The 25,939-nt window shown below is 48.6% G+C and overlaps 13 protein-coding genes across 13 annotated transcripts; 7 read left to right on the top strand and 6 right to left on the bottom strand.

Annotated features, from left to right (window-relative positions):
• Positions 1-348: 348 nt before the first annotated feature.
• PHATR_43879 (predicted protein) lies at positions 349-2,639 on the top strand (the record flags this gene model as incomplete). Its single annotated transcript, XM_002186282.1, has 1 exon — positions 349-2,639. The coding sequence occupies one exon, from the start codon at positions 349-351 to the stop codon at positions 2,233-2,235; it is 1,887 nt and encodes a 628-aa protein (XP_002186318.1). The 3' UTR covers positions 2,236-2,639.
• Positions 2,640-2,774: 135 nt separating this feature from the next.
• PHATR_10187 (predicted protein) lies at positions 2,775-3,287 on the bottom strand (the record flags this gene model as incomplete). The annotated part of the gene is made up of 1 exon (XM_002186001.1): positions 2,775-3,287. A coding segment is annotated over one exon (513 nt), but the record flags the coding sequence as incomplete, so codon positions are not given.
• Positions 3,288-4,240: 953 nt separating this feature from the next.
• Positions 4,241-6,185, top strand: PHATR_43878 (cation channel protein). The gene has a single exon (XM_002186281.1). The coding sequence runs from the start codon at positions 4,413-4,415 to the stop codon at positions 5,820-5,822; it is 1,410 nt and encodes a 469-aa protein (XP_002186317.1). The 5' UTR covers positions 4,241-4,412; the 3' UTR covers positions 5,823-6,185.
• A 457-nt stretch (positions 6,186-6,642) lies between these two features.
• On the top strand, positions 6,643-8,951 carry PHATR_43877 (predicted protein). Its single transcript, XM_002186280.1, has one exon. The coding sequence runs from the start codon at positions 6,667-6,669 to the stop codon at positions 8,836-8,838; it is 2,172 nt and encodes a 723-aa protein (XP_002186316.1). The 5' UTR covers positions 6,643-6,666; the 3' UTR covers positions 8,839-8,951.
• A 298-nt stretch (positions 8,952-9,249) lies between these two features.
• On the bottom strand, positions 9,250-10,023 carry PHATR_33199 (predicted protein; the record flags this gene model as incomplete). The annotated part of the gene is made up of 1 exon (XM_002186000.1): positions 9,250-10,023. The coding sequence occupies one exon, from the start codon at positions 10,021-10,023 to the stop codon at positions 9,250-9,252; it is 774 nt and encodes a 257-aa protein (XP_002186036.1).
• A 645-nt stretch (positions 10,024-10,668) lies between these two features.
• Positions 10,669-11,316, top strand: PHATR_33198 (predicted protein; the record flags this gene model as incomplete). Its single annotated transcript, XM_002186279.1, has 1 exon — positions 10,669-11,316. The coding sequence occupies one exon, from the start codon at positions 10,669-10,671 to the stop codon at positions 11,314-11,316; it is 648 nt and encodes a 215-aa protein (XP_002186315.1).
• A 1,553-nt stretch (positions 11,317-12,869) lies between these two features.
• Positions 12,870-13,415, top strand: PHATR_10213 (predicted protein; the record flags this gene model as incomplete). Its single annotated transcript, XM_002186278.1, has 1 exon — positions 12,870-13,415. A coding segment is annotated over one exon (546 nt), but the record flags the coding sequence as incomplete, so codon positions are not given.
• Positions 13,416-13,552: 137 nt separating this feature from the next.
• Positions 13,553-15,584, bottom strand: PHATR_43874 (predicted protein). Its single transcript, XM_002185999.1, has 2 exons — positions 14,820-15,584; positions 13,553-14,796 (listed from the first exon to the last, which is right to left on the bottom strand). The coding sequence occupies exons 1-2, from the start codon at positions 15,447-15,449 to the stop codon at positions 14,131-14,133; spliced, it is 1,296 nt and encodes a 431-aa protein (XP_002186035.1). The 5' UTR covers positions 15,450-15,584; the 3' UTR covers positions 13,553-14,130.
• Positions 15,585-16,259: 675 nt separating this feature from the next.
• PHATR_33195 (predicted protein) lies at positions 16,260-16,814 on the bottom strand (the record flags this gene model as incomplete). Its single annotated transcript, XM_002185998.1, has 1 exon — positions 16,260-16,814. The coding sequence occupies one exon, from the start codon at positions 16,812-16,814 to the stop codon at positions 16,260-16,262; it is 555 nt and encodes a 184-aa protein (XP_002186034.1).
• A 404-nt stretch (positions 16,815-17,218) lies between these two features.
• On the top strand, positions 17,219-18,352 carry PHATR_33194 (predicted protein; the record flags this gene model as incomplete). The annotated part of the gene is made up of 1 exon (XM_002186277.1): positions 17,219-18,352. One exon carries the CDS (start codon positions 17,219-17,221, stop codon positions 18,350-18,352), a length of 1,134 nt encoding a protein of 377 aa, XP_002186313.1.
• Positions 18,353-19,037: 685 nt separating this feature from the next.
• On the bottom strand, positions 19,038-21,343 carry PHATR_43872 (predicted protein). The gene is made up of 2 exons (XM_002185997.1): positions 20,834-21,343; positions 19,038-20,749 (listed from the first exon to the last, which is right to left on the bottom strand). Exons 1-2 carry the CDS (start codon positions 21,111-21,113, stop codon positions 19,209-19,211), a joined length of 1,821 nt encoding a protein of 606 aa, XP_002186033.1. The 5' UTR covers positions 21,114-21,343; the 3' UTR covers positions 19,038-19,208.
• Positions 21,344-21,833: 490 nt separating this feature from the next.
• Positions 21,834-23,898, bottom strand: PHATR_43871 (predicted protein; the record flags this gene model as incomplete). The annotated part of the gene is made up of 2 exons (XM_002185996.1): positions 21,834-22,543; positions 22,587-23,898. 2 exons carry the CDS (start codon positions 23,896-23,898, stop codon positions 21,834-21,836), a joined length of 2,022 nt encoding a protein of 673 aa, XP_002186032.1.
• Positions 23,899-24,118: 220 nt separating this feature from the next.
• On the top strand, positions 24,119-25,868 carry PHATR_43870 (predicted protein; the record flags this gene model as incomplete). Its single annotated transcript, XM_002186276.1, has 1 exon — positions 24,119-25,868. The coding sequence occupies exon 1, from the start codon at positions 24,219-24,221 to the stop codon at positions 25,866-25,868; it is 1,650 nt and encodes a 549-aa protein (XP_002186312.1). The 5' UTR covers positions 24,119-24,218.
• Positions 25,869-25,939: the final 71 nt, after the last annotated feature.

The following is a 25,939-nucleotide window of genomic DNA, read 5'->3' as shown; positions in this document are numbered from 1 at the left end:
TGTGTGTGTGCATCGCATCGACTACGCCTCCCTTGTTCGTACATAGCACGATCTCCGGCTCGTCACAGGGTCAACCGGCGCGTCGAGGATTCGTGCCGACGTTATTCGTGTAAAACAGTAAACACCGATGCCAAGTCGGGGCCTTTTGTGGTGGAGTAACTTACATTAACAAAAATAACAAATGTGGTGTGGCTCCCGTTAGAACAGTTTACTAGAAAAAGGGCAATTATGGATATCGTCCCCGTACCGAAGGCTGACTGTCAATCAGTATAAGTAAAATTTGTCAGCTTCCTATTTACTGATACTGGTTACCCAAAAATATCATCCACGACACAATCCATCAATCCCATGTTGCGATTTCATGGGATTGATACCGTGTGGAGAGCATCTCCACTTGTTGGAATCGGGCGTGTTCCGGGAATGAGAAACCCCCATCCAGCCCGACCGCAGTATTTGGGCAGACTCGGACCTTTCCCAGAGACCGCCCGGAATCGGTACCAGTTTGGGTTGCGGTTGGTACAACCAACACGTCTATTTCGGAGCATGCCCCAGCGTTTCCAAAGTCTACCGGTCATGGTGTCAACACCATCAGCACCAGGGACGGACAGCGGTCCGAGACTCGCCCGACCGGTCCCGAGGCGGCCTCGGTGTCCTCCCGGGCATTTTGATGGTCCCTTCCAAAAGCGACGGTGTCCCGTTCGAGACCACCATGCAACCAACGATTCCATCGAACACACACCACCGCCACCACCTTTACGTCGCCAAGTGGCCTCGATTTGGTCTTTGCCCGGGGTCGCAATGTCACAGACCGTTCGCACCGAAGCGTCGCTCAATCCGGACTACCGCACCGCATCCTGTCCCGCTCCGTCCCTACCACTATCGGCAAGTCTCTTGGACGAACACGAAACACTCGACGACAGTCGCACCGATGCCATACTGGACTGTAGTCCACACAGTGTTCCCGTTACGGAAAGCTCTAGTCTGCCGTTGGCCCGTTTGGCGAGAACCAGGACCGGGCCGGGAACCACCGCGTTCGCCGCCGAACCAAGGATTCGAGCGATTCCCGCCTTTGCGGAAGTTTCCAAATCGTTGCCCTACCTCTTTGACGCTCCTCCATCTACGGCAGAAACGGAAGACTTGGAACACGAGTTGGAAGCCTTGTCCGTCCACCCCAAGTCGTTTGCGTCCTCGGCGGATGCGGCCCAGGACAAAATCTACGGAACAGAACCCGCCAAAAAGACACTGTCCGCGGTGACGCCGTCTCCCAATCCCAACTCGAGTCCAGCCCCTTTTTTGTTTGGGACTCCACCGCTCCGCTCTAGCGAAGATCTCCAGAGTCCACCTACTCTCAAAAAGTCCATATTGCCCGGCACCGTAGCCTTTGGTAGCCCAAACAGTGGCAATATCAACCCGAGACGCCCCTTGGAAGGAACAATTAAACTCAAACCACAGAACCGAAATTCTTCACTCCTGCGTCGACAAACATGGCTTCCCTCACCCAAGATCTCGGGCCACGACACTCACGCCTCAATTTTCAGCGACCCCCACGATTCTCCACGCGCACCACTCGTAGCCGGCAGCATTGGTGACGACGATTTCTGGAATTGCGTTCCCGAAAATCAATTGCCACAAAAACCCACTGTTGTCTATTCATACAACCATGCAGCGTTTCGGCCCTGGACGCCCATTCCCGTCCGACCTCCAACGGAACACCAGGCGGCACAGACCCCAGAAAGATCGACCGTTCGGGAATTCTCCGTTGAGGAACTCGGGGTAAGTTCCTCCATATTCGGTACACCAACAAAGCAAACAAAGAAAAAGACAAGCTACAATGCAGGAACCAATGATTCGTTCAGTCCAGTTCATAAAATGCCCAGTGGAAACAAGGAGGATGCGTGCATGTTATCGAGTGACAGCGTGAAGGACGTGCATCCCCAAAGTATTTGGTTTCGATCAACAGCGGCGTCAGAGCGTCGGAGCGAAATCCATGGATTCCCGCAGACCATAAAGAGTACCTCGGTCACATCCGCTGCGAATCATATTCAGGAATCTAATTCAAACGACCAATGTCATGCCTTTACCAATCAACGCCAGAGCATGACGACCTCTTCCCACCTTCAAGTACCGAGCATCGCACCAAAGGAGTTTCAGCGACCTACCACCATTCGTAGTCTCCATACTCATTGCGATTCTCACCAGCAGATGAGCGACCTTCCCCTCACGAATTTGAAATAACCGAGCAAATGTCGTTTTCCAACGACAGTTAGCCTCGGTGTTCAAAATTACCGAGAACATACGCGTGATACTGTCTACTGGGAAACAGTACTGTTGTCGCTACCATGATAATGCTCCGGTCAGGCCAAGTTGGCTCTCTTCCAATCCTTGTCGGATTGTATGGATCCGTAGCGACTTTTTTTGGTCTGGTTGTTGGCTTAGATAGATCGTATAATTTTAGACCCAATGTAATGATAGGTCTGTTGTCGTTCGTAATATATGGTTGTCTATGCGAGAGCACTGCTTTCTCGCATTTGTTCTCTGATAATCCATGATTCGTCTTTTTTGTAGAATCAAAAAGAGCGCCTTTCTGCGGTGTGATTATCTTTGGATTATGTCGATGTGACCGGCCTGGTGCTTTTAATCATTACGTAAAGAAAGTGTCCAAACATGCCGGCTGACGACTCGGGGCGACCGGCCGCTTCGGCCCGGTACGTCCACCCAAAGTCGGCTGCGTACGAGTCGTCCGCTTCGTCCGCCCCTGGATTCCCATGCCACGCCAAAAGATACCGTTTGCGAAAATGTGGTTGTGCCAAGCTGATTTGTAGAAATACACCGCCGTCCGGTCGGAGGATTCGTGAGATATGTCGACACATGTCACGACTAGCTCGTACTACAGAAGCATCGGGATTCCAAACATCGCTTTCTTTGGTCATGATAGCATCCATGGCAGCCTTGTCGATTACGACATCGAAACTGGCGTCCATCAATGCCGACAGATCTGTCATGTCCATGACAAGCCATTCCATTTGGAGGCGCTCCGTTAGGTGCCTTTGTTGCATATTGGCAATTACCGTTTCGGAATAGTCTACGTTGACAATATTGTGATATCCGGCATCGTAGAGGTCGGCGGAAAATGGAGCGTTGCCGCACCCGACGACGAGAATGCGACTGACCGGCAGGAGATGGGGTTCAATTTGGGCTGCAAGTTGTTCGTAAGAGAGCAGCCATTCAAAACTGTCTTCGTTTTCAAAACGATCTTCCCAGTAGTCGTGACTTCCGTACGTTGAGTTGAGTTTGGGAACGACAGGCGGAACCTTTGAACTTGTAGAACGAGGTACCGTGAAAGACTCGAAACTATCACGGCTATCGTCGTCGACAGTGTCATGGTTGGGAGTTATTGCGACTGCGTCACCGGTCTGTGGTTGCGTCTTTCTTTGGGACACTGCGTGTTCATCTCTAGTCGACATAGCTTCGTGAGGAAATCAGGTCGAGCGCGTGCGGAAGGGGAAAAAGTAGTATTTGCAGTAACTATTGCATTGACTAGACTTCTCGTGGTTTACAGTTACATTCCATCCTCTTCATTTGAGATGCGTGGTCATGTGGCCAAGGAAAAAGCAAGATCCCTTGGTATCCGGAGGGTCTGTGGTGTGTCAGAAGAGTGTGATGACGTCGACTAGGGCCACAGGTATTTCTCACAGTCAGAAAGGGTATAACTTGTCAACTTCTATATCTATATTTTCCGGATAAAGGGAACGCGGCGGCCGTCATCCCAGTGAAATATCACTGTCGAGAGGAACTCGGTAGTTAGGTTTGGGACTGTCGTATAAAAGTGAAAGAGAGTGCGAACTGTGTAAATCAGTGTTCCGTTCCGATATCGAACCTGGTGGGAAAGAAATTTTCTGCAATATGAAAACGGTAGTGGCCCAGGCTCGGTACACCAGAATGCTCGCGCTTGATTAGCCCTCAGGCCCAACACGGTACTGTCGAGCCTTTCTTCCCAGTGTATTGCAATTGGAATACTTAGCTCTCTTTTACACTCATGCATGAACGCACTGACCTTATCTAACTTACTTTACTGATAAATGACGGCATGCCTACTTGGTTCTATTTATCCATTCGTACGGTATTTACGTTCTTCTCAAGCCTCTACTAGTCTTCTTGTCATCGCCAGCAGTTCCAACGCGGCAGTCCTGGGAAAAGCACTTTCTGCACGGCAGGCCTCTGCAGCAACACAATACCAACACGACGTCCTGATTTTACGGACGCCGAAATCTGCGATATCGCCAGCAATCAAAGCCTTCGAGACTACCTTCGATAGCCTACTCTATTGAAAGAGGTGCACAGCGCTGCGAGAAGGTAGAACGCCCCTTACTTTCAATTCGCCAGAGCAACCCAAACGATCGCTTAGCCATCCGATGATGCAAGGAATCGTGGAGAACGGCCAAGACAAAGTGGTAGAGCCGGAAAAACTCGAAGACGCCAACCGTAACCAACCCGGAAAACGCGTCCGCATTATGATCTCTTCATCTCTGCTGCAGGAAAAACTGCAGACACCGGAACGCCTTGAAACTGTGCACCGCCGTGACGAGTCGCTCCAAGGGGGCGATGAGGAGTACTCGTCTCATACCGCGGCTACTACTTCGGCCGACGCTTCCAGTAGTAATCTATCGGTGCGCTCCGTTCATCATGACGAGGCGGAAGACCCTAGTGATTCATCCTTCTCAGCTATACCAGAAGATACTGCACCTGCTTGCAACGAAAAGGTTATTACTTCCAGTATAAAGAGCCACGCGAGCAATGAAAGAAGCAACTCGGAAGAACGGAAGAAGGAGAAACCCCCAACACTTCCACCGTCGTACGCTTCCACCATCAGGAAAACTCGCCAGTTTGCCGGCAAGCTAGTGAATAATGATCGTGTGCAGCTCTTCATCATCGTCTTGATCATCATCAACTCCATTATGATGGGTGTGGCTACTTTTGACTTTGCAACCGACAACGACAAGGTCAGGAATGCTTTCGAAGCAACAGACAAGGCTTTCTTGATTGTTTTTACAATCGAATTAGGATTGCAAGCCATGTATCACGGCCCGCACTTAGTAAAAGATGCCTGGCTGCTTTTTGATCTCGTAATCGTTGTCACGAGCTGGAGTTTGGAAGGTTTTCAAGTTGTCCGTGCGTTTCGAATTTTTCGAACTCTTCGGCTAATCACTCGTCTCACGGTATTGCGCAATCTCATTCTGGCAATTTTTCAAGTCGCCCCAAGTATGGGAGCAATCATTGCTCTTTTGGTGCTTATTCTCTACGTCTACGCTGTTTTGTGCACAGAATTCTTCCGGGATGCCTTTGTGGACGGCATCACTAGCGAGGATTACTTCAGTCGACTGGATTCATCTCTTTTTACACTGTTCTCGATGATGACATTGGAATGGGCGGACATTGTTCGGGAACTCATGGAGGAATACTACTGGGCCTGGGCCGTCTTTGGGACCTTCTTGGTGGCAACTTCTTTCATTTTGTACAGTCTAGTGATTGCTGTCATTTGTGATGCGGTGGCCGTAACGGAACACGAGGAAGAGGCAGCTATCGAAGCCGCTTTGCTGAAAACCTCTCAACAGGAGACCCAAGAACGCATACGAAGTATACAAAGTCGAATGCAAGATTTGACCACGGCACAGTATCAGACTTTGACCGCAGTGAATACAGCATTGCTCCACCTACATGGCCAAGACCTCAAGCCATTTCTGACGGAGCGGTCTGTTTCGCTTGCGAATGTGCGCCGCATCAGTTTAGAGAAAAAAACAGAGAAGTCCCCGAGAATGTTTTGACATCGGATTACTGGATTGTATGACGACGGAAGCCACGATTCTTTCATTGCACCTGTTGCCAACGCGAGATGACAAACAAATGGCAGTCGATCAAATTGCATCAATAACGTTTCCACTGGTTAAATTTTTTTCACCTTACGTGATTTGATGGCTTTCCACCAACAACGAAATGATTATGGCACAATGATCACATATTCGGTCGGTATGCATAACTGATTCTTGTTTGATGCATAATATCGATATGGGGCAGGCAATGAAGATGACCTCTTCTCGTGCTTCGAACTATTCTCGCAACTCTGCAGGAAAGTCAACGGTACATACATGTGATATCATCCTTAAACTAGAAATGAATGTTAACAATTGACAGTGAATGAAAAAGTCATAAGTCAGCGTATTTTCATGTTTTGATACCTTGAACTATGGCAAAATGAACACAATAACCCCTATCTTCGTTTCGCTGTTGTTTCACGTAGAGAACTGCAGCGACGGTGGACTTGAATCATTCAAGACTAGGTTGTAGCTGAAACAAGATCACTAGTCTACTTCTGAAGCTAACGAGAGGTAGTATTATATGTAACTTTAATGAGACACAAATTATACCACGATCTTCAAGACCAGCCTGTTTGAAATGCAACGTCCACACGACAGACACTTGACGTTGGGTTTTTCCATGTTGATTGCGACATTTTCATTTGTCGCAATAGCTGCGAAGGCGATGATTCACTGTCACAGTCAATTCTGGTGCGAGCTGATCGCAGCGCTGCGTTGGCAGTGGACAGTAAAGCGCGAAACTCTTTGACAGTGAGCTCATATCGGACTGGCTATTGTTTTCTAAATTGTCATCATGTCACGAACTTTGGCTCTCGGGAACTCCTTGGCTCACTCTAATCCTAATGCAATGAACCAAAGCCATCTCAAGGAGGCTGTGGTTCCCCCCTCTCCACCTCGATTCAAGTTTATTCTTCTAACCTTGGATCGACCTTCTCCCTCCGTATCCTGGGGCCTGTCGCTCAGTCTTTTCGAAAAGTCATACCTAGTTGTGGGGGAATCGAAGGCTCTCCATATCGCTTCCTTGGTGCAAAATCTGTGGAGCGTGGAATCCACTTTAAATCCGTGGTTCTTCTGGCAGAACCGCGTCGATATCGGCACGGTTCCCCGCTACCTTACTTCGCTCCCGTCTCATCCGACGCCTAGGACTGTTTTGCCCGGAGATTGTATACTTTCGATTAATGGAATCGTCGTTCCGAGTTTTGGAACCTTATCAAACGCCACAAACGCTTTGCGTTCGAAAAATCATGTCCAACTGGTCCTTTTGAGGTATCCGGCGGCCCTCGAGTTGGCCCGAATGAAACGGGACGAGGCCGTGGCAGCGGCGGCGGGTAGCGTGATGCCGATTCCGGATGGCAGTATTCGTGCGGCCCAAGCAGCCTTTTTCGTTTATCGAAACATTCCCGTGCCCCGGTCCTTTGTCTCTTCCTCAGCGACTACTGCACGGACTACACAGCTATCCGTGCCAGACAAGAGGCACTTTGCACCGTTGAATTCCCAAGACAAAGCATCCAAACCGTCCAACACAAGCCATTTCAAACCCCACAAAAAGACGAATTCATGGAAGCCTCCTCCGCCCATTTTGAATCCACTGTTCCGGGACGCGCACGGAAAGCCCCTAGTGTACGAAGACTCGGCCTTTTCCTTCGAGTGCGATCCCGATGAAGGACATCGTGCCGCGCTGTTTCTGCAGCCCGTGGCCGATTTTCACCAGTGGTTGCAGATTCGCAAGGCTGCTTGGCGGAAGCGTTACCGTCTTCCATCTGTAGAAGAAACAATAGTGGATGAGGTTCGGAACGCTGATCGTTTCCCCGATAGAGTAGCAATTGATTTTTGGACACCGCAGGGTTTCGACAACTTTCCCACCTGGTTGCGGACGCGAACCACGATGTGGAAAACGGCTTACTCGTGGAACCAAAAGAAGCTGGAACGATTGGAAAAAGATGTTGAAGAGATCGTTAGTTTGGATCGAGATGACTTTGGCGAATGGTTGCGAGTACGGAAGAACCAGTGGAAGGTTCAACGGCGTAAACGACAGCGAGAATTGACCATCGCTTTGCCGTCTGCATCCAAAATGACCGCTGCAAGTCTATGCTCGCCGTTGCACAATACGGTAGTTACACCAGAAGGATCCCCAGCTTCTAGCACTGTGACTACAAAGCGCTCCCTGTTCACACTGGACCATCCGGAGCTTGTACTGATTGACGCTTTTCTGGAAGAACAAGAGCGATCTCGACGCATTTTAGACAGTCGGCCGCCTCTGGATCTCTCCTTTATATTCGACGCAGCCTTGGGGTGCCCCGATGATGTCGTTGTGCATATTTTTCAGTATCTGAATCCAGTGGAGCACTCCAAGCTCTTGTGTATCTCGAAAAAGACTCGTCAAGCCCTGCAACAACGCGGCGATGTTTTCAGACAACTTTGTCCAGCGCATTGGAAGCTACCACGAAGACCCCGCAAACCTTGGCACGAGCTGTACCTGACGCAGTTGCACACGGAGACTGAACGATCTCGTAAGGCCTGGGACGATCTACTTTCCAGAGCGTCGGCGATTCTCCTCAAGGGTGATCAGCTTCAGTCCATAGAGAAATTGATTGGTATGGCTGAAAGAGATTTCCGCTTTGACGTCAACTACAGCAGTGGTGTCGTTTGCGAGCGAAATTCCATCCTAAACCTAGCTGTAATCCATCAACGGCACAAAGTGGTGCGCTGGCTGGTTGAAACCAAAAAAGCTGATATTGAAACATGTGATCGGGGGAACTTCACTCCATTATTGAATGCCGCTTGGGCTGGGGACCGGTTTTTGGTGCGATTCTTTCTCCAAAAAGGAGCGAGTCGATCGCAGCTCGGGACTGGTCACTACACACGACCATTGGCACTCCCCGACTTTGTTGGATTCACAGCAGAAGGCTGGGCAAACGAACGGGGATATGAGGAAATCGCTAAATTGCTTCGGCTGGGATTGTAATCGCCGATTACTAATGGTGATTCCCGCACAAATTTCCAGCTTATTCTAAAAAGCTGGAATCAATTATACAAAGGACCGTTGTCCCTGCTCTATAATTAGATCAGTTCATACTGAGCGAAGAGCTGAAAGTCGAGTATCCGCTCCCTTTTTCGTTTTGTCAAAATGCTCAGCACGATTCTACTCTTTGAACAATCTGGCCTTGTTATGGAATGTTTGTCTTGGTGGTGTGGATAGGAACCCAGTACTGTTGCCCATATATTTCGTTGGGGGGTTGTTTCCTTCTTTACGTATGTCGAGAAGCTGGAGTTCTTCTAACTGTAAGTTACTCTTTCGTCGATGTTTGATAATTCTCGCAACACTTAAGTCAAAAGTCTCTTGGAGAGGGTTAGCAGCAACGTCAATCGCAATTAGTCAGCCTATTTTCACTTTTCCAAAAGTTTTGGCACGTTTCATCATCTTCCATGCGCTGTACAGTAGCAAAATAGGAAGGACGTACAAACTTATCTCCAATATTCGAAGGAATCGGCCAACAGTACGGACAGCGGTCCGATCACCTAGTCGCGGAAAATCCACTTTTGGGCAGTCTTCCCAGGCAATCTGCAGAAAATCACACAATGGTGGAAAGCCATCAGTCAAGCTCAACGCCAAAAAGCGTTCGGGTTCCTTGGCAATACGCTCGAGGATCAGCTCATGGAATTGGCTATGCGAAGCTCGGAGTAGATTTGTATGATATTCCGTTGCAGGATTCTGCAAATAATGAACTGCACCTTCGTAAGTCATGCCGTCCCGGTATCGCGCCAAACCGGTCGCCATATCAAAATTTCGACTGAAAAAAGGGACAAATCTTAGCGGATATCTATACAAAGGAGCCATCCCGTTCAAAAATGCAACTACACTGTCAAACCAGGAATCAAAATCTCGCAAAAGGACAATAAATTTTGTATCTGGACTTGCGTCAGCAAGCTCTTGCCAAAATATTGCGTGCAGTTCGAGCGTTGCGTTGCATCGCAGAGTGCTGGTTTCTCTCAGAATCGCGTCGATGTCATTGTCCTGTAGGGCACTTGCTAGAGCTCCGTGTGTTCCCAAAACGTTTCGCCCGATTTCTTGTCCATGGCAGGTTCGGAATCCGAGACTCTCCAAGGCGTATGCCAATGTATGGGATCCACTGCGAGGAAACCCAGCCATGGCGACTTTGAGTGGTTCACCTACAGCGATAGTCGGCCTGTCGCAGAGGACATGCTGCATCAGAATAAGACAGGTCATCCACACGAATTGTTTGGCTTTGGATTGTCGATGCATCACAACTCTGATACGGCAATATGTATACTGTGAAGTACCACGTGCGAACTCTAGCCTATTCTTTCCATCTGACCTAAACAGTGTTCACTGAATGAAGTTTGTAGGTGACCCTACGCTGATGTTCCTGACATAAAATGACGAGATTGCTGGATGTGCCGACAGTGCTGTATTCCTGTTTGATGCTTTTTTGTCTGTCACTTACATGTCTATGGGAAGCTTCTCAGTCATTGGGAGCCAATAAAAAATGATTGCTCCCGAAAACATATTCTACTAAACTTGTCGCATAGAAGCGCCTTTCAAAAGGGTAAAATTCGACAACCGAGCAACTTCTGTCGCATCATTTGGTCAGCTCCATCGACGCGTTCACGATATAACCGTCGAAAAGAACCACATGGAAACGAATGCGGAGTGTGAGTGTCACCTGCCAACCATATAAAACTCTCCAAAAAAAAAACTACCACATCTAATGCAAGAGAATAGCGGTACTGTATTCAGACAAGACAGAGCCATTCTCAAAGCTAGCAAGCAAGAATGGGACTGATTCACACTCCGCGAACCATCGTTAGTATCGCCAAAGGACTTTGGAAGCGTCGGCAGGGTACCGTTGACTGGCCAGGTCTGGGACCGGATAAGCCATACGTCTACAACGCTCGCCTTGGTTTATTTGACGTGGATTACCTCGGACACTTGAACAACGCTGCATATTTATCCCATGCAGAGTTAGCCCGTTGGGAACTTACAGCCGCCAACGGAATGCTGACCAGTATGCTACAAAGCGGAACAAACTTTATTGTTTCCGGTTCGTGTATACGCTATCGACAGGAGATTCGCCCTGTTTTTCGAAAGTTCCAGGTTGACACGTACGTTGCCGGCCTAGACCAACGCACAATATGGATGGTTCAAAACTTTAGGTATCCGGGGCAAAACGAACGTATTCGTGCACAGATGATTGTTCAAGGAGTGGCAGTTCAAAAGACGAAAGGAATTATCGATCCTCGTTCTTTCTTTGTAGATACCGTTGGCATGCCGTCAGATTTAATAGAGAGCGTGAACCTTCCAATCACCTCCGACGATACTGTCGAAGACGTTCTAGAACGCTACTCGTTTCTGGAAAAAGCACTACGAAGAGCAGCAACAGTTGACGACGAATTACAAAAAAAGGAGGCAAATAAGGAGTGACTGCTATTTCAGGATTGAATGTTTATTGTTCGTCCTTTGTCGCTCTTCTAATCTTCCTCCTGTCGGCGTCTATCTGCTTCGTTGCAGTGGCATCCGCATCGGTTGAACTTTTGCTCGTCTGGCTTGTTGCTGGAAGGTGTCGGTATGAGGTAGGAAACTCGAAAGATGAGGGATGTTCGCCAATATATTGTGTTGGGTTACTTCCGGTAAACACTTTAGCCCTAGACCTACTACTGGTGCGACCCGCATTTTACTGTTCTACTTTAGGATAGTCTTAGTAGACAAGGCCCCCCAAAACCGAAAAGTACTGCCAGTTCAGCCTGGGATTCATCTATTCACAGCTGAAAATGATCATGGTGATGACCTTTATGGGACTTTATAAACTTCTGTGGTTTTCATATCTCCTGGCTCCCATCCAGAGTAGCAGCGAGCCGTTCAGGCATATAAGAAAGCGCGTGTCGGCTAATTTTGAGAATACCCGATCATCCCACTTTTCTAATTTTCATCAAGACCCGAGGGATGGTTCTAATTCGGAGATCTTGGACGAAACGCTCACTGTAGATGATGGACGATCGTTGGCACAAAGAAAATTATGTACGAAAGGTGGGAGAGTATCGGCCGACACTGATGCTCGAGACCACTATACCGTTGAGTACGCTGGAAGCAAAAGCAGAAGCAGAGCTTGGCCCCCCTGGCCATTCAATTTTCTGACCACGTCCTCGTCAACCGAGGAGGACCTAGGAGAAGCGCCGGGCCAAGGCGTTTCTGATTCTAGAGGCAGTGAGATATCTTTTCCAATTAGAACTGGAATGCAGATTGTCTGGTCGTTTGCACGCGAATCCGCGAGGGTGGGATTGAAGCAATTTCAGCACGTCGGGAGTCAGCTTTGGTTTCACCTGCCACCAGCCGCGCCACCACTTATTTTGTGGGCCAGTTTGCCACGTCGCCGTAAAATGTTATTGGATGAAGGGTCTTCCGTCGTTTACAAAACAGTAGTTCCTTTGTTTTCCAACTCATTCGCTCGAAACGCTGCGCTGGGTGGGCTGTCCCTCGCTATCTTGAGCTGGTCTCATTACGAGCTGAATCGAAAGCGTCTTCAGACGCAGTTACCCTTAGCCGAGCCGTACAGAGATGTCACCCGAGCTATTCTACCACCTTTCTTACCCGAAGAAGCTCCCCTCAACGTTTTGACTAGCGAAGCTAGAACTCTTGACGCTGGATCAATCGAAGGAGAAAATGGCGAAGGTGAGAGGGAGGAACGGTCGGACGGTGAAAACATTTTACCTCCGAAACCTCGACGACACTGGAATGCAATCATTGGGAAAACTCCAAGACCAAAATCATTCTCCAATACATTACGAGAATGGCGACGCACCCGTGAAAGTCGTGCTAGGGACCGCCAGAATGCTCGGCGGATTGCTATCTTTGACGAACTCGTGGCGTTGCAGACACTCAAGAAAAGAAGAGCTGAAGTACGGCGGAAAAAGCAATCTAGCAATAGTTCCATAAAAGGCAGCAATGTAAAAGACTCTGATGACGCCACCTTGGGATATGCCCTAGTGACAGGTGCATCTCGAGGTATTGGCCGCGCAATCGCGGTCGAGTTGGCACGGTGGGAAATACCACTGATTTTAGTGGCTCGTGATGTGGAACGACTAACAGCCCTTGCTTACGATATTGAAGCATGTTACGGAGTTAAATGTTGCGTGCTGCAAGCAGATTTGGCTCAACGAGGGGTGGCAGAAAAAATTTACAACACAACTTGCTCCGCTGGCTTAAAAGTAGAAATCCTAATCAACAATGCAGGAATCTCGTCTCAAGGCTTGGCGGTCGATATTCCGGTCACGGAAGCAACTCGCATAATTCAGGTCAACGCATTGTCTGTATCCACTCTGAGCCATTTGTATGGCAGAGATATGAAAGATCGACGACGAGGACGTATACTTGTGGTGTCCTCTATTTGTGCGGCTGTGGCTGGTCTGCCGACCGTAGCGGTGTACGCAGCCACCAAAGCTTTTGAAAATACCCTCAGTCTGTCAATGGCCAAAGAGCTTGAACCTTTTGGAGTGGGTGTGACATGTCTCATGCCGGGTGCTGTCCGTGATACCTCATTTAGATCCCGAGGAAATGGTGACGAGGCGCTGTGCTGGAAGCTGCCTTTTTACCCCAAGGTCCCATTCCAAATCGCGAGTACCGGAGTAAGAGCTATGCTACGAGGAGATACGGAGTGCGTTGTAGGCTGGCAAAATCGAGTTTTTGTTAAAGTGTTACGTCCAATTCTACCGCAAAGAATGCACAACAAAATAGCCGAGATTGCATGGAGTCCGTTCCAATGGCCATTCAGGAGGCAGAAACAGGATCTTGGTTTAAATAAAGATAACATGGAACCATCGACTTCGTATCAACCAACCAAACGAGATTCGCCCACAATGTCGCCGTTTGGATACAACACGCCGCCTCTGCTGCTTCAACTAGAAAAGGAGAAGATAGAGGGTGATACATGGCATGATTCGAAAGCTTCGTCCGCTGACGAAGATGCCTTGCACGAGGAAATCGACAGAAAGCCAGCATCTTCCGCTGTAACCAGTCTCCGAAGCTATTGAAAATCCGAAATGTCAGCAACGGAAAGCTCTTTCGTTTGTACCGACGACCAATTTGGAGAGCAGGCTTGATTTGAGGAGTTGCTAGAGAAAGATCAACCCGATTAGTGCCAAACAGCAGTCTAAATGATCATACTATGCTCCCCTGGCACTAACGGTTGTTCCTAAGAAGGGTTTTGAGACAGGAATGAGCTGTTTTGGATCTTCCTAAAGCTTACCAATTCCGCATGCGTTGATAACTCACCAAGCGTACGGGACCATTCCTTTGGCGAGGCGTAGCCGGATCCTCCAATACTATTGTGGCGCGATCGCCGGGGTCAGAGTGTTTCCGGCTTTCTTGCACAAGAATGAGAACTCCAGCCATGAGAATAAGCAATCCTGCGGGATACAGGATTAAATTAGCCAACGATTGCAATTGGCTGAAAGTGTTGTAGTGAATAGCGCTCATAATGCTGGCCGAAACTACGAAGGAACCCACAAACATGGCAGACGAGTACGTGGCATCGAATCGTTTCATGCATGCGGTAAGCAACAGCAGCCCACCAAACGATGTTGAAACAGCCAGTACAATCAGAAGGACTCCAAACCAAGGATACGATTCTTCGGCGTCGGAAATCTTCACCGCCTTGATAAGGATGAGCGAGTCTTTCAGAAAATTTTGCAGACCCGTTATGATACCACCAGACACGCCCCACGCAAAACGCTTGAGAATAGGTGAACCGCTACGCATCCAGTGAACCAGAAGAAGCATCAGCAAAACAGTGCCACCAAAGTACAACATAAAGGATACCTCCAAGTAGGATTGGCGCTTATTAAGGATAACAGAAAGCCTTGTTAGATTTCCTTCGAGGTACTTCCTTTTTCCGTGCGCAACAAGTTTCTTACCACATCAGCAACCGTCACGCCTTCATCATTTTTATGATCTCCAAAGACTGCTACGACGACCTCGCCTACGATGATGAAAACTGCCGCTACGACTTGGCGCCTGCTTGGAGATTCCCTTATAAGGGGTCGACTAAGGAGTACGATCCACACCAGTGTAAGACCCGAAAACGGTGCCAGAATACTGGGAGAAGCGTAGTTCATAGCCAGCACACAGCACAGCGGATTCAAACATGTCATGCCAAACATTCCGCTTCCTCTTAGCGTGTAAGCCAAGTAGCGTTGCTTCTTCCTTATGGCCTCCATCATTTCCAAACCTGCATTCTCGTATCGCAATCGTGCTTCATCATTGTCAGTTACGCTGTCCGTTGAGTCTATTTCGTTCGCCACGACGGCGAGCGTGCGCGAATTCTCTTCGTCATCTTCGAGGCCGTCTTCACTGTCGGAAGATTCTGCCAGAGAAGCAATCGAGCGAATGCGTAGAAGAGAATCCCCAGCGTGGAGATGGTTTTCAATTTCGTCTTCCCAGCGTTGCTGCAGGAGCCAACTTTTGCGAATTGCTAGTTTCGACGCACCACCAATCATGGAAGCCAGTATCGACAAAGATATTCCTTTAATCCAGTCCGACGCGCTTACTGTAGTCTCCGACATTTAAGACCGATTTTTTTAAAACGGGTGCTGTCGAAGACTTTGGGCAGTGACAACGAAGATTCGAAGAGGAGTTCCTTCGTTCTCCATTGTTGTGTTTCGTCCGTTCCTTTTTTCTAGAGGGGTGTGACTTACCGTGACTGTGAGTTGCGAATCGAAACTGGAACCGTGCTTGTCAGTCCATAAATGCATATGGATCACGTTGCTGTTAATTATACACGTGTGTCAAAAACCACCTGGGATGGATACGTGGAAAGGCGTCCCTGTGCACATTCTTCTACGTCATCGTGCGACCAGGCCTGCGAATTTACGGTTAACGCGAACCGATTCAAAAACGTTCTGCAGGACTTCCACGAAGCAAAACTAGAGGTGCAATCCAGAGTCTAGGAAAGATTCACCATTCGCAATTACATTAGTTCCACCAGAAGCCTTACTGGTATTCGTTTTTATTCCCGTCTCATAATTTAAGCGAAGACATTCCACGAGACGTTCTTTCGCCCGGGCTCTTTTTTGTGATGCTGATTTCTCTGTCGGCTGCACATTTCCTATACGATAATGTGCAGCCAAGAATCTTCCATTAGATCGTTCGAGTTTGGGGATCCATTCCGTTGCCTCAGCCGCTGTCGGTTGCCTCTTGATGGACTTGCTAGTTTGATGAGAAACTTTCTCCATGGCTATCTCATTATTCCGTGAGCAAGAATTGTAACACATGATGGGAATGGATATTGTAAATTGGCTGCCAACGCGCTCCAAAATACAGAATTTGCACGGAGTGAGGCGGCACCGTTGACAGCGCAATCAAGAGCCTCTGAGCTAGGCCATTTCGATGCTTAACTCGTTTACACGTAGGCCGAGTGCTGCCAACTTGCGTCGAAACCCAGACACGGTGTTGAGCGTGTGCACGTAGCATTTAGAATTCAGCGTATCAGCTGGATCAGTCGCAATCCGTTCAGGGACGTGATCTTGAACTTCCTTCGTTTTGACGTACGTTATAATCCCAGTCTGGTTCGCGCTGTCCAGAGGTACAACCCACAGCTCGTCTGTTTTCCCAGGCAATTTCAACATCCAACTCTTCCATTCCGTAGCGTCAAACCGTAGCTTCGCGGGACTCCCATCCGCAGAAGATGCACTCTGAATGTGTTGTAGCATTTGCAGTGGCGTCAAGTGGGAGACCTGCTCGTGGTCACGACACGTATAGCGACCCGTGCATCGGGGAATGGCCTTCCATCGAAACGATCGAAACAGCTGCAACACGTTCCCGTGAATGATCTCCATAACGTGGCCTTTTCTTCCTCCAATCGCCAAAAACGAATCGTCGTTGACGACGGTCACATCTTCGTCTTCTTTTCTTTCGTCGCTCTCAGGCATTGTTCTTTGCAATCCGTATGCCGTCAATGTGCTCGCAATCACGGACAGAATGGAAAGGAATAGAGACGCCTCGATCGAGGCGAGAGCTACTACTGGCGTACTTGGCACCACATTGGTACCGGTTATATTTTGAAGCTTTAAATTCAATACCTAAATTTAAAATATCGCTGGAACCATCCCGACCTTCCCTGCCCACAGAACCGCCGCGTGTCACTGTCGGTACAATTGCCTCTCGTCACCAAACGACAGGCAGATCATTACACAAGAGACTGACAGTGAATGACGGATGAAAAAGTGTACACAGCCATAGATACATGTCGAAGCAGCATGCCATTCACATGCCATAATGCCGACTAGTAGAGGGCCTAGAGATGTCGCGAATTCTCAGCGATACACGAGAAAGAATGTCCCGACGACCCCGTCACGTGGTCAACGGGCGACTCGTTCCTCGTACCCACGGCATGTTGGGCTCCTGGTACAGTAGACTTTGGAATCGTAGAACTTTAACGGTGCTGGTACTTTTGTTTAGTTTCGCCATCACCAACCCAGCCAACGATCCATGGACGGTACAATACGTACTATCTGGTAGGCGTCTGTCACCACATCTACCACCGTCTCGTCGCTTACCAAAGGAGTCAGGTTATGTCACCAATTATGGCGTTTTTGCCCTGCAGGAACGCCTCACCTACCTACGAATTCATGTACTTGGAATGACATGGGATTGTTCCTATGTAGATGAGGAAACGGGGGCGCTGTGTTTGGAGATACAGGAACGCTTGGCGTATGCCCAGCGTCCCTTGTTGTGGGACTCCTCGGATCGTGCATTTTCTACATACCGCCTTCTTTCGACAGGAATTGTTCTCTCCGCTTTGCTTACCTACTGTGCGTACGGTCCACTCCGGTCAGGATACGCCGTCGTTGATTGGTATCTTGAATTGCTGAGACCACATTCTGATCACGTCACGCTGTGGTCCACACTATGGTCCCTGGTGCAGGCCAATTGGTTCGTCTACCCGGCCTTGCTGCGAATGGAACAGCTCGTGTCATCCCAATCATCTACGTCCTGGTTCTACATGGCCAACGACGGCTGGAATTTTGCCATGTCGGCCGTTTGCATTGTGAGTCTGACCGCAGTTGTGCGTGCTCTCGCAACGCACCGGCAACGACAACACACTCGATTCGCTGGAAGCCACCCCACGACAACCCGAACACGATCCGTGCCTGGTTCGGGATGGAGCCTATTGGTCAGCGCTTTTCTGGGTTATCTGCGTGGGGCACAGCGGGATCCTTTCTCCGCAACGGTTTTGCTGTGGGGCAACGCGGTCGAAGTTGTGCCGTTGTCGTGGTGCTGGTTGTTGTGGATACTGGCAATCGACGGGTTACCTACGGTGCTCTTTTGGGTTCTGTCCAACTGGTCAGGGGCCGCATTAGGCGCCTATCAGTTACAACAGTATCGGGGATATGCAGGACACGCCGCCAATCTTTGGAGAAGTCTCCATCAAACGTTCGGTTCGTTTTGGGGAAAAGGCAGAAACTGAGTTCTGCGCCATGAGTGTCTTTATGGTACGTATCTAAAGGTGCGCTATTGGAACTCGAATCTGAGTAAAATTGGATACGTGTGTTCTCTGTATGAGTTTGTGTGTACGCCCTGCTAGAGCCCGCCTGTTTGCAACAATCACAACAAACTTGTGCGGGTATATGAAAACGGGCGAGAGGAAAAGAACGTCACATTTTTCACTCGTTCTGGAGACAGAATAGTCTTTGATAGAAGGAGTAGCCCAGTTGACGTGATATTTGTTCTTGCGATTGCTCCCATTGCAAATTGAGGTCTCTCTACTCACAATGGATGTGATGTTGCCAGTTTGTTCTTTGAACAACAGTGTAAGTGCGTGTACAATCCAGACTAAATACGACCTTCTACAAACAAACGAAGCATGTGCGAAAAGGTGGTTCAAAGAGGCTTTTGAACGATCTGATACTACCGTGCGAGATTGAAGCGGAACGTGTCACGCGAAAGTTTGTATTCTGGTATCTTTGGCTGGTTTCGGGGTCAATGATCAAACGAATTTAAAACAGGAGATACTAGCCCTCGTTTTCTTACACTCTAAGAAGGCGAGGATTGGCTCAATGGGAGCCGGATCAAAGCCGTTCGACCTTGACCGCCATGGGTACGCTAGCCGGAGCAACTTTCGGCACGAGTCCGCCTTTGTGTGGAGACTAATGTTACGGAAAATAGAATTAGTCCGTTACAACTACGCCACAAACAACTTTGAGTCCCACAACCTTCAAATTTGAAACGAATCTCACGCTTGTGTTTATGTTGCGGTATAGGAAGACCAACTGGCAGTTTTTTTGGAAGTTAAACCTCCCGTATCCTGATTTTTCTGGTTGAAGCTAAACTTCGACTGACTCATTGACTTCCATATTAGATGAATTGACGCTGTCGTCGGTTGTAGAGGTAGGATTGACTGCTTCCAGCAAGTCTTTCAGATTTTCGTACGAATCCATATCAGGAGTAATCGTGCGTTCCAAAACCATCAAAGTGGCGGACGCGTGCGACTTGGGAGAACCCTCTTCGTGTACGTATTCTCCATCGCCCGACAATAAGACGTCTTTTAGTGCGAGCACCAATGCCGGATGATTGACAATTTTTTCTGCAGTATCACGAATAGCCAAATTGTGAATGGCGGCAAAAGCGCGGTCCTTTACGGCCGTGTCGGAGTCATTGAGGGCGGCATCTGTCAGTTTATCCAACAAATGACCATTCTTGTATTCACATAGACCAATTTTGGTTCTTCGAGGAGCCGCTGCTAGATTTCGCAAAGCTCCAACAGAATACCGACGTGTTGTGACGAGGACGTCTTGAATGGTCCGACTTCGTTTCAGCGGTGTAGCGCGGTGCACCGCCAACTCGCAAAGTAAATCAAGCAACGCCGCGTGCTCGGATAAGACTATCTTGTTTCCCGGCAACCAGGATAGATTGAGTATTGCTCGGGATGAAAGTGATCGTGATCGCAAGATCTCCATTGTGTGCTCCAGAGAATCCCCAGGATGCAGAGGTCGACAAGCCACTTCTATAAGGCAGTTCATAAGCCCTGGTGCGGACACCATCATTTGCATATTCTCTTCGTTGCAGGCTAAATTGGCCAGCGTCCACAAGGCCGATAAGCGTGCCTCCCACGGCACAAACCCACGGGGCTGAAAAGTCACCAAATGAATAAGACTCCCTATCAGACCAGGATGGTGAGCAATTGGCTGCGTTGCTGCTCCAACGCGAGCAAAGTGGCCAATGATGCGAGTGGCTTTAAGTAGAAACAAATCTCCTTCCGGAGTACCGGGAAGGGACATTGGCGGGGAAAGAGACCTAGATAGTAAATCATCATGGGCGATTTGCATATCTGTACTTTTATTCATTTGTCGTGCTTCACGCTCCTCGACTCTTCTCTCATCCCCAATTTCTTTATTTTGGTTATCATCATCCGAACTGTTGTATCGCGATCCGGTAGTCTTCCTGTCGACTAGCGATGTATCCCTTTTCTCTTTCGTATCCAGGGCCAAGGCGGTAGTCGAATACTGTGCACTGCGACTTCTCAGCTCTCCTTTAAGGATGTGAACCAGAACAGACAAAATATGTCTACCCATGCGCTCAAAGGAAGCCCCAACGATGCTGCTCGAAGCCCGGTATAGACCCTCGAGTGCCTCACATGTCATGGCGATTTCGGTTGACAATGCATGACTTCTTTCTCCGGAAGAGGAAGCGTGGTCGTTGTTTTCTTGTTGGTGCCAAACCAGAAAAGTCAGGTGCTTCGCTAGAGCGGAATCCGCACCCGATGCCATTTCGTCGTCGTGCAAAACCTGCACTTCGTGGTCGAACGCCTCTCGAGCCTTTTGAATCGCTTCTTCTCTTTCAGCAGGTGCAATGCTGGTACTGATGGCTGTGAAGAAAACGTTGAATATTAAATCTTAGCAATCAGTTCTGTTTCTAAAAGGAGGCCATAGACAGCCATTGTACTACGTACCATCGACGACCTGTTTGGCTGTCCATGCGGTCGTTGGACGCGCCCGTTTGTGAGGGGGTGGTTGAACAGCAAACTCAACGGTTTTTCGGTTTGGCGTCGTCATCGTCGTCGCATCGAGTTCCTTGGTCAAGACGGCCAGCTCCTCAATTCTTCCTGCTGTAGACGTTTTCTTTTTCTCCGTGCTAGCATCGTTTTCTACGTATTCGTGGTTGCTGTGAAACTCTAACAGGTCAGTATGCGAAGACATGACACTATCGGCTTGGAGCATTGCGTTTGCCATCAATTTCTCACGTGGGTTCTTTGGACGAGTTACAGCAAAGCAGGAAGAAGCGGATATGATGGCGTCTTCAAGGAGCGTAACCTTCGTTCGAGAAGGGAAATCGCAGGCTCTTCTTTTAAGAGTGAGTACTTCGGGCTTCACGTGTTTGTGCGTGACGAGAATGAGAGCAAGACACTAACCGTTGATACAAGAGTGGAAACAGTGTTAACTGTAAGTCGACCTTATCAACTCTCCCGCTCTGCAAAAAGATATCAATGCGAAGCGGGTTCGGATGGGAGCATATTTCCCGTGTTTTCTTACAATTAGTACAAACCGTCGTACATCATCTGCTTGGCATTACGAGCGAGACCATGTCAAGAAATTGTGATTTCAATCACTTTGAAACGTCACTCCACTTCCAAAATCAGCTAATGTATGTGCTAGCCCCTTTCGTGACACCCGAACCATCACTTCTGGTAATTATAGGGAGGAACTGTGACAGTTTGGTGACACCAAGATTCCTTACCGCGATCTCTCCAGTCGGATATTGCCTTACGGTTAATGTTAACAGTAAGTGGGAAGTGTCACTGGTGTAGGTAGGACAAATCAGAACAGTGTGGTCCGCATGCGAGCCAAGGGTCGAGCCAGCTAGCTCTATCCGAATGAAGTTCACAGACCTGGTTGATTACTAGTAGACTAGGCGACTACCATGGCCTAAATGGTCTAACATAGTCATTTGAACTACGTAGCACTACTCTCTCTTGTTTTAGGTTCAATGATATCCATTGCACTATCCAGAACCAATCCGTCAGCGTCCTCCTCAATCTGCTCACCAAGCCGTTCTTTCACAACCGTATCAACCTGTTCAGATATGGCCAAGAAATTCCCGTCAGGGCAAATTGCTGCAAAGATTTCTCTGGCTTGTTCAAACGAGGAATCGGCGGAAAGGCCTGGTTCTGAGCGCTGAACACAATGCAAATTTTGAACATTCTTCGTTTGATTGGATGCCTCTGGTAGAGCGTAGCTGAATGTTACTTGAAAAATGCGAATAGCATTGCTACCTTCATACTTGCTGGACAGTACCGAAAGCGATACTCGTCGCAATATGTCTTGCGGGTCGATTCCTGTATCGTTCTCTACCGCCATGGTAAGATGCAATATGGTACAGCCACAGGGTACGTGTGGAGTCACATTTACTCCCTCGTCCAGTAAGACCCCACGAACAGCGTCAGGACCAAACGCTCCAGGAGGAACAATGATTGCGTGCCGTTGAGGAGAGCGACTACTGCCAACAACTTTCCCCCGGAAAATACAAAGATAGCGCCATACGCGGCGAGACTTTGATTCAAGTGTAGCCACAGAATCCTGCGGAACAACCATGTGACGGCACATGACTTCTTTTACCATTGCCGCGCTAGCTTCACCGTCTGTGGCAATGGCGGCAGCTTTCACTGTTGTTTCTTTCTTTATCGGTAACAATTGCAAGCGGAGCACGTCGTAGCAAATAGGTAGCCCCATAAACGGCTGCCGATCGACAAAAGGCCTGTGGAAGCTCACCCGATCCATACATAGGTACCAAGAAAGCTGTTGTTCCAAACCTTCCTAAAGCCTGCATGTGTTGACACAAAGAAGTCATACCCTGCCTCAACGACCAATCACCATTGCCAGATTCAAGCGCTAGTGCATGGCGTACTATGCGGCACAGTTTGGGAGACAACCGCTGTTTGCTTTCGAGGTACTCATGAAACTTCATGTCAGCCTGTATGAATTCCTGCAGAGCTCGAATATCGTCTGCTAGTACTGCCTTATTTTGAGGACGTGCCAGAGATCTCCCTTGATTCAAATACCGCTCGTTCAGAGATAAGACTTGTTTGTTGTTTTCGGCAGAAGCTTCTTCCTCGGCCAACGCATGGGCTGTGCCGTAGTCCAACGCAAGTTGCAGAAACTTCATAAGTCGACGCTTGTCCATGGGTGACAAAAGTTTTGATGCAAAAACATCATTTTTACTACAAGGCACGGGTTCCAAGCAACTGTCGGAGTTTTCCAACCAAAGGAGGCCTTCGAGAGACTTGAACTCGAGGTAGTCGGCGACGCCACTTTTTAGCAACCCTTCGACCGATGCGCCAGAGGCATAGAGCAATCCTGGTGTCGCGTCTACCGCGAATCCCCGACTACGCTCGTCCAAAATCAAATGAGCATCACGCTCATCGATGGAAACTATTCCGAGTTTTTCCTTCAGATATTTCTGAAAAGCTGCGCCAGTACTCGCTGCGGATTGCGGAATGGAGATATGAACAGATGGGTTTTTTCCATTCGCTAGCTTCCATGTGTCGAGTGAAACTAATAAATCAAGAAAGAGCCCCCTTGGTGAAATCGATATAATTGTGCCATTCCCATAAGGCGTAACTACTGCTGTTCCTTGTTCTACAGTAAAGTCGTTCCTTCGCTCGAGAGAATGTATTTGAAAGCTTTGCAAACCACCCTTTGGAGACAGAGGAATGCAGGTTGAATCATCCGTTCTGACAGTCACCATCTTTCCTTTTAATTCGTGTCCCTTTCCTAACTTTTCTTGCAAATACGGTAGTGTCCAAACGGCATCCAATTCGCCGTAGTAGTCGGAAGTATCGCAGTGCAAGACTGACTTTCCATGGCGAGCCAAGGCGGAGGCCAAAATCGACTGAGTCAAGCCTGTACCGCAGATGATCGCATCGTATTCAAGCAACAGGCCTTCCTCATCCCTTGGAGCATCATTATCTAAGTGGCGGGAGGCGCCAGACGTCTTTGGGAGTGCTGTTTGGTCCACCATTGTTCCGCATGTTGTGAGAGTTGGTTGAGAGTTTTGAGAGGCCTTTCGACCATGGCGTTGGTTAGCAGTTTCTCGCGCATCATTCATGCCAGACGTACATATGATGCAATTGATTGGCGGAAAAAGTCTGAAAGACAAAAATCTGGGGTTTTGGCGACAAACTGCCCGTTGCATCACACCGGCAGATCCACTCATTTTTTCGTACCGTCGGAGCTGTCAATTGTATTGATCCACTGCTGCATTTGCTGCGCTGTTCCTACATTGGCACGTCACAACTATTTCTCACTATCGCGTACGAATTTTCTAGTGTGCGGTCGGCGATGGCACCCCGCTTGAAGAAGGCGCGAATCGCCAGCACTCCGTTGCACGGCAATGATTCATCAGAAGCTGTAGTCCACGTCAAACAAACAGCGATCCGTCCCATTCTCCAATCGTATCCCGATCTGCTCCACGACTTGTTGGATCCGATGACCAACGATGAATTTTTGAATCGGAATTTTCGAAAATCTGCTGTTCACGTCACGGTTACGCAAGAAAAAGATAGGGAACAAAGGATTGCCAAGCTTCGGGCTCGTCTATTCGATCTCGATTCGGAGAGTATTTTGCAACACACGGCCAGTGACACGGTATTCGTTTGGCTCCGGAATACGACGACTGGACTGATTCAATCAATTGCAGTAGCTGATCTTGAAACAGCGTTGGCGTTGCACCGAGCGGGTCACGCCACATACTGTCGTGCCCCTCCGAGCTTGGAACGACTCTTGGTGGGCGCCTTGTTGGAGAACACGGGCCTGGGTTGTGGACAGTACGATCCGACCGGATCGTCGCTAACGAGTTTAGGCCGTGGAGAAGTTGAAGTATTCCAGGGAACAGCTGGGCATGTCCCGTCCTGGCACACGGATTTTCAAGAAAATTTTACCGTACAACTCTCTGGTGTCAAGCGCTGGCGACTGCAAAAGGGTTCGGTCACCCATCCCTTGCGGGGCTGTACACCGCACTACCGCTCACCTTCGTCGGTTGAGCCACAATTAAAAGCTGCACGAATGATTGACAAAAATTTTCAGTTTGCTCATCCTAAAAAGGATGTCAATGCTGTAGGCGAAGTGGAAGAAGTCGTGCTTCGACCGGGGGACGTCCTGTACTTTCCTGCCGGAATGTGGCATCAAGTCGTCACGGAAGAACCCGGCGTTTCACTTAATATTTCACTCATGGCCACAAATTATGCCGCACTCACATGCCAAGCATTGCAGCATGTCTTACTGCAAAAGTCTTCTTGGAGAGAATGTGTCACTCGGTCAGTATCTACTTCAAATGGGTCGCAGTCAATTTCGGTGATCGAGCATTTGAAGTCTTTGTTACAAGCATTGCCCGATATCGTTCGCGAGTTTGAAGCTGGTGGTGGTGCGCAGTCAATACTACCGCCGTGTCTACATTACAGTAAATTTACAAAGTTGATGGACAAGGAAAACAGGATTGAAGCTGATAACGGATCGATGGAGGAGGAAAGCGACGACAGCAGTGCTACTTTGGAAGAGTTGCCTGTTTTAGAACCCCCCTTTGAAATTCCTGCTGAACATAGTTTGACCCGCAAAGCATTTATAAAACGGCTCGAAACGCACACTTTGCGCAAAAATCCGCTTGCTGTTTTGGCTCGCTACGACGAAATAACACGCTTTTACAATCAAACGGATCATACCGAGTTCAGTAGCCATGTTCGCCGGGAGGAAGACGACAGCGATGAGAACCAGATTCCAGACGACCAAGTCTATGTACTAAATGTTAACTTTGCCGGTAATGAAGGACAAGAAAGCCTTATTCGTGTCCTAATTCGAAACACGGACGAGTTTTTATGCAGCCTTTACGGCAACGTCAGCAATAGAGTTGAAATTGATGATGGCGCGCTTGAGTCGAAAAATGTCCGAAATGTTCTCGATTGCCTCATTTACTACGGCTACTTGGTTTGGGTTTGATCAAACTAAAACCATGTCTACTATAGAAAATAATCTTTGCATGAGCTTTATACTACAAACGCCAGATCTAT

Source organism: Phaeodactylum tricornutum, chromosome 3 (assembly GCF_000150955.2).
Source record: "Phaeodactylum tricornutum CCAP 1055/1 chromosome 3, complete sequence".
NCBI classification, from domain to species: Eukaryota; Bacillariophyta; class Bacillariophyceae; order Surirellales; family Neidiaceae; genus Phaeodactylum; species Phaeodactylum tricornutum.
The sequence above is the reverse complement of the archived record's forward strand: the minus strand, read 5'-3'. Positions and strand labels throughout refer to the sequence as shown.